The 6,322-nt window shown below is 46.7% G+C and overlaps 1 protein-coding gene across 1 annotated transcript in view; it reads right to left on the bottom strand.

The window, feature by feature from the left end:
• The window catches only part of LOC123998881 (BAH and coiled-coil domain-containing protein 1), a 123,023-nt gene that overhangs the window by 5,932 nt on the left and 110,769 nt on the right, over positions 1-6,322 (bottom strand). The window contains exons 19-20 of the mRNA XM_046304102.1: positions 821-904; positions 123-280 (exon numbers count right to left, since the gene is read on the bottom strand). Of these exons, the coding sequence (XP_046160058.1) occupies positions 123-280; positions 821-904 (242 nt within the window). The remainder of the gene's footprint in view (positions 1-122; positions 281-820; positions 905-6,322) is intronic.

The following is a 6,322-nucleotide window of genomic DNA, read 5'->3' as shown; positions in this document are numbered from 1 at the left end:
GTTAGAGGTTAGGGTTAGAGGTTAGGGTTAGATTTAGGGTTAGAGGTTAGGGAAAATAGGATTTCGGATGGGAATAAATGATTTGATCCCCACAAGGGTAGTAATACAAAACTGTGTGTGACAGTGTTCCCTCCTCACCTAGTGGATTCATGGGGTTGTGAGGGTATGATGGGTTACTGTCCTCATCCCCCTCGGAGAAGCTGCTATCATCCTCATCCATCTGAAAGCCCTCGTCCGCCGCCATGCTCTCTAGTAGACGGCTCACTGCACGGCCCTTGGGCTGGGGGGGGAGAGAGAGAGAGAGAGAGAGAGAGAGAGAGAGAGAGAGAGAGAGAGAGAGAGAGAGAGAGAGAGAGAGAGAGAGAGAGAGAGAGAGAGAGAGAGAGAGAGAGAGAGAGAGAGAGAGAGAGAGAGAGAGGGAGAGGGAGAGATAGAGATAGAAAGTTAGTTAGCATGTAACTCAAGAGATTGGCACTAAACACTGCATGTGCAGTATGTCCCCTGGAGGTAGTCATTTTCCCTGACATAGTTTCACTCTTCCACATAAGAAGGTGCGATTCACACTCCCCCAATCCCCCCATTTCCTGCCCCCCACCCCCCTTCACACAGTTACTCAGCAGAGAGGGAGTGGGATGTGGCCTGGTACTATATCCATGGTGATAGAGCATATACCTTTGAATTCCAGGCTGTCAGATGCTAAATGCTAAATGACATACCGCTACTATGAATGTAGGACCTACCAATTAAAAATCAGATCAGACAAATGAAAGGTTAGAGGTTAGAGGTGAGCAATGAGGACCGATTGAGTGATTCTGATTACCTGTTTGTTTCGGATCCTCCTCCCCCTGCAAGTGTTGTCGTCACTCTGAGGTGATTGGACACCGCCTGACCAGCAACTTCTCCTCTGTGACATGTGACCAGGAAGAGAGGTGTGAGTGAGTAAATGAGTGTGCGAGTGTGTGTGTGTGTGTGTGTGTGTGTGTGTGTGGATCTCTGCATGGCTAGTTAGTGCTACAGTATGAATCATCCCAGTGTGAGGAGAGAAAGGCGTCAGGTTGTCATGGTTATGTGAGAGATCGAGATACAGACTGAAGTTGTGTAATTGTCTAAATTCTAAATCTTTCAATATATTCACTTTTAGATTAAAAAAAAGGTGTATCTAGAACCTAAAAGTTTTTTTGGGCTGTCCCCATAGGAGAACCCTTTGAAGAACCCTTTTTGGTTCCAGATAGAACCCTTTTGGTTCGAGGTAAAAACCTTTTGGGTTCCATGTAGAACCCCTGCCACAGAGCGTTCTACATGGAACCCCAGAGGGTTCTTCTATGGGGACAGCCGAAGAACCCTTTTGGGACCCTTTTTTCTAAGAGTGCATCACACTCTTGGTTAACTTCACATGTTCTAAGAGGTTGAAGTTGTGTCATTGTAACTTGGTTCAGTTTTGCATTTTCCCCCACTAATGGTTAAGGGTAGGATTTGGATAAGGGAAGCTGATCCTAGATCTGTACCTAGGCAGTGGTGTAAAGTACTTAAGTCGTTTTTTGGGGTATCTGTACTTTACTATTTATATTTTTGACAACTTTTTCTTTTACTTCACTACATTCCTAAAGAAAATGATGTATTTTTTACTCCACACATTTTCCCTGACACCCAACACAACGAGTAGCATTTTGAATGTTTATTAGCAGGACAGGAAAATGGTCCAATTCACACACTCATGAAGAGAACATCCCTGGTCATCCCTACTGCCTCTGTTCTGGTGGACTCACTAAACACACATGCTTAGTTTGTAAATGATGTCTGAGTATTGTCTGAGTGTGCCCCTGGCTATCTGTAAATGATGTCTGAGTATTGTCTGAGTGTGCCCCTGGCTATCTGTAAATGATGTCTGAGTATTGTCTGAGTGTGCCCCTGGCTATCTGTAAATGATGTCTGAGTATTGTCTGAGTATTGTCTGAGTATTGTCTGAGTATGTCTGAGTATTGTCTGAGTGTGCCCCTGGCTATCTGTAAATGATGTCTGAGTATTGTCTGAGTGTGCCCCTGGCTATCTGTAAATGATGTCTGAGTGTGCCCCTGGCTATCTGTAAATGATGTCTGAGTATTGTCTGAGTGTGCCCCTGGCTATCTGTAAATGATGTCTGAGTATTGTCTGAGTGTGCCCCTGGCTATCTGTAAATGATGTCTGAGTATTGTCTGAGTGTGCCCCTGGCTATCTGTAAATGATGTCTGAGTATTGTCTGAGTATTGTCTGAGTGTGCCCCTGGCTATCTGTAAATGATGTCTGAGTATTGTCTGAGTGTGCCCCTGGCTATCTGTAAATGATGTCTGAGTATTGTCTGAGTATTGTCTGAGTATTGTGCCCCTGGCTATCTGTAAATGATGTCTGAGTATTGTCTGAGTATTGTCTGAGTATTGTCTGAGTGTGCCCCTGGCTATCTGTAAATGATGTCTGAGTATTGTCTGAGTATTGTCTGAGTGTGCCCCTGGCTATCTGTAAATGATGTCTGAGTATTGTCTGAGTGTGCCCCTGGCTATCTGTAAATGATGTCTGAGTATTGTCTGAGTGTGCCCTATCTGTAAATGGCTATCTGTAATCTGTAAATGATGTCTGAGTATTGTCTGAGTATTGTCTGAGTGTGCCCCTGGCTATCTGTAAATGATGTCTGAGTATTGTCTGAGTATTGTCTGAGTGTGCCCCTGGCTATCTGTAAATGATGTCTGAGTATTGTCTGAGTGTGCCCCTGGCTATCTGTAAATGATGTCTGAGTATTGTCTGAGTGTGCCCCTGGCTATCTGTAAATGATGTCTGAGTATTGTCTGAGTGTGCCCCTGGCTATCTGTAAATGATGTCTGAGTATTGTCTGAGTGTGCCCCTGGCTATCTGTAAATGATGTCTGAGTATTGTTGTCTGGCTATCTGTAAATGATGTCTGAGTATTGTCTGAGTGTGCCCCTGGCTATCTGTAAAATGATGTCTGAGTATTGTCTGAGTGTGTATTGTCTGTGTGCCCCTGGCTATCTGTAAATGATGTCTGAGTATTGTCTGAGTATTGTCTGAGTGTGTCTGGCTATCTGTAAATGATGTCTGAGTATTGTCTGAGTGTGCCCCTGGCTATATCTGTAAATGATGTCTGATCTGTAAATGATGTCTATTGTCTGAGTATTGTCTGCTATCTGTAAATGATTGTCTGAGTATTGTCCATTTGCCCCTGGCTATCTGTAAATGATGTCTGAGTATTTCTGTAGTATTGTCTGAGTGTGACCCTGGCGATTTAAATGAGTCCTATCTGTAAATGATGTCTGAGTATTGTCTGAGTATTGTCTGAGTATTGTCTGAGTGTGCCCCTGGCTATCTGTAAATGATGTCTGAGTATTGTCTGAGTATTGTCTGAGTATTGTCTGAGTATTGTCTGAGTATTGTCTGAGTGTGCCCCTGGCTATCTGTAAATGATGTCTGAGTATTGTCTGAGTATTGTCTGAGTATTGTCTGAGTATTGTCTGAGTATTGTCTGAGTATTGTCTGAGTGTGCCCCTGGCTATCCGTACATTTAAAAAACACAAGATTGTGCCGTATGATTTTCTTAATATTAGGAATTTTGAACGATTTAGACTTTTTCTTTTGATACTTAAATATATATACTTAGCAATTCCATTTACTTTTGATACTCAAGTACATTTAAAACAAAATACGTTTTGACTTTTACTCAAGTAGTATTCTACTGGGTGACTTTCACTTTTACTTGAGTCCTTTTCTATTAAGGAGTTTTTCCACCACTGTACCTAGGGGAACCTTCACCTGGATTCCATACATCACATACAAACCACTCAGGTGCATATCAATGACTGAATAATCCTGATCTCTAGGACATACCCTGTGAATAGCTAGCTCTTCGCTGGAGCGACTGGGTAAGACTCTTTAGGAGGGTGGTCAGGTGTCTTTGTGAGACAGAGGTCCTGGGTTAGAGCCTTGGTATGAGCTGAAACAGGAGGGAGGTCAGGTGTCTTTGTGAGACAGAGGTCCTGGGTTAGAGCCTTGGTATGAGCTGAAACAGGAGGAAGGTCAGGTGTCTTTGTGAGACAGAGGTCCTGGGTTAGAGCCTTGGTATGAGCTGAAACAGGAGGGTGGTCAGGTGTCTTTGTGAGACAGAGGTCCTGGGTTAGAGCCTTGGTATGAGCTGAAACAGGAGGGAGGTCAGGTGTCTTTGTGAGACAGAGGTCCTGGGTTAGAGCCTTGGTATGAGCTGAAACAGGAGGGTGGTCAGGTGTCTTTGTGAGACAGAGGTCCTGGGTTAGAGCCTTGGTATGAGCTGAAACAGGAGGGTGGTCAGGTGTCTTTGTGAGACAGAGGTCCTGGGTTAGAGCCTTGGTATGAGCTGAAACAGGAGGAAGGTCAGGTGTCTTTGTGAGACAGAGGTCCTGGGTTAGAGCCTTGGTATGAGCTGAAACAGGAGGGAGGTCAGGTGTCTTTGTGAGACAGAGGTCCTGGGTTAGAGCCTTGGTATGAGCTGAAACAGGAGGGAGGTCAGGTGTCTTTGTGAGACAGAGGTCCTGGGTTAGAGCCTTGGTATGAGCTGAAACAGGAGGGTGGTCAGGTGTCTTTGTGAGACAGAGGTCCTGGGTTAGAGCCTTGGTATGAGCTGAAACAGGAGGGAGGTCAGGTGTCTTTGTGAGACAGAGGTCCTGGGTTAGAGCCTTGGTATGAGCTGAAACAGGAGGGTGGTCAGGTGTCTTTGTGAGACAGAGGTCCTGGGTTAGAGCCTTGGTATGAGCTGAAACAGGAGGGAGGTCAGGTGTCTTTGTGAGACAGAGGTCCTGGGTTAGAGCCTTGGTATGAGCTGAAACAGGAGGGTGGTCAGGTGTCTTTGTGAGACAGAGGTCCTGGGTTAGAGCCTTGGTATGAGCTGAAACAGGAGGGAGGTCAGGTGTCTTTGTGAGACAGAGGTCCTGGGTTAGAGCCTTGGTATGAGCTGAAACAGGAGGGTGGTCAGGTGTCTTTGTGAGACAGAGGTCCTGGGTTAGAGCCTTGGTATGAGCTGAAACAGGAGGAAGGTCAGGTGTCTTTGTGAGACAGAGGTCCTGGGTTAGAGCCTTGGTATGAGCTGAAACAGGAGGGTGGTCAGGTGTCTTTGTGAGACAGAGGTCCTGGGTTAGAGCCTTGGTATGAGCTGAAACAGGAGGAAGGTCAGGTGTCTTTGTGAGACAGAGGTCCTGGGTTAGAGCCTTGGTATGAGCTGAAACAGGAGGGTGGTCAGGTGTCTTTGTGAGACAGAGGTCCTGGGTTAGAGCCTTGGTATGAGCTGAAACAGGAGGGTGGTCAGGTGTCTTTGTGAGACAGAGGTCCTGGGTTAGAGCCTTGGTATGAGCTGAAACAGGAGGGAGGTCAGGTGTCTTTGTGAGACAGAGGTCCTGGGTTAGAGCCTTGGTATGAGCTGAAACAGGAGGGAGGTCAGGTGTCTTTGTGAGACAGAGGTCCTGGGTTAGAGCCTTGGTATGAGCTGAAACAGGAGGGAGGTCAGGTGTCTTTGTGAGACAGAGGTCCTGGGTTAGAGCCTTGGTATGAGCTGAAACAGGAGGGTGGTCAGGTGTCTTTGTGAGACAGAGGTCCTGGGTTAGAGCCTTGGTATGAGCTGAAACAGGAGGGTGGTCAGGTGTCTTTGTGAGACAGAGGTCCTGGGTTAGAGCCTTGGTATGAGCTGAAACAGGAGGGTGGTCAGGTGTCTTTGTGAGACAGAGGTCCTGGGTTAGAGCCTTGGTATGAGCTGAAACAGGAGGGTGGTCAGGTGTCTTTGTGAGACAGAGGTCCTGGGTTAGAGCCTTGGTATGAGCTGAAACAGGAGGGTGGTCAGGTGTCTTTGTGAGACAGAGGTCCTGGGTTAGAGCCTTGGTATGAGCTGAAACAGGAGGGTGGTCAGGTGTCTTTGTGAGACAGAGGTCCTGGGTTAGAGCCTTGGTATGAGCTGAAACAGGAGGAAGGTCAGGTGTCTTTGTGAGACAGAGGTCCTGGGTTAGAGCCTTGGTATGAGCTGAAACAGGAGGGAGGTCAGGTGTCTTTGTGAGACAGAGGTCCTGGGTTAGAGCCTTGGTATGAGCTGAAACAGGAGGGAGGTCAGGTGTCTTTGTGAGACAGAGGTCCTGGGTTAGAGCCTTGGTATGAGCTGAAACAGGAGGGTGGTCAGGTGTCTTTGTGAGACAGAGGTCCTGGGTTAGAGCCTTGGTATGAGCTGAAACAGGAGGGTGGTCAGGTGTCTTTGTGAGACAGAGGTCCTGGGTTAGAGCCTTGGTATGAGCTGAAACAGGAGGGAGGTCAGGTGTCTTTGTGAGACA

The sequence above is a fragment of the Oncorhynchus gorbuscha genome, linkage group LG16 (genome assembly GCF_021184085.1).
Source record: "Oncorhynchus gorbuscha isolate QuinsamMale2020 ecotype Even-year linkage group LG16, OgorEven_v1.0, whole genome shotgun sequence".
Lineage (NCBI taxonomy): Eukaryota > Metazoa > Chordata > Actinopteri > Salmoniformes > Salmonidae > Oncorhynchus > Oncorhynchus gorbuscha.
Note: the sequence above shows the minus strand (reverse complement) of the source record. Positions and strands in the feature narration are given on the sequence as shown.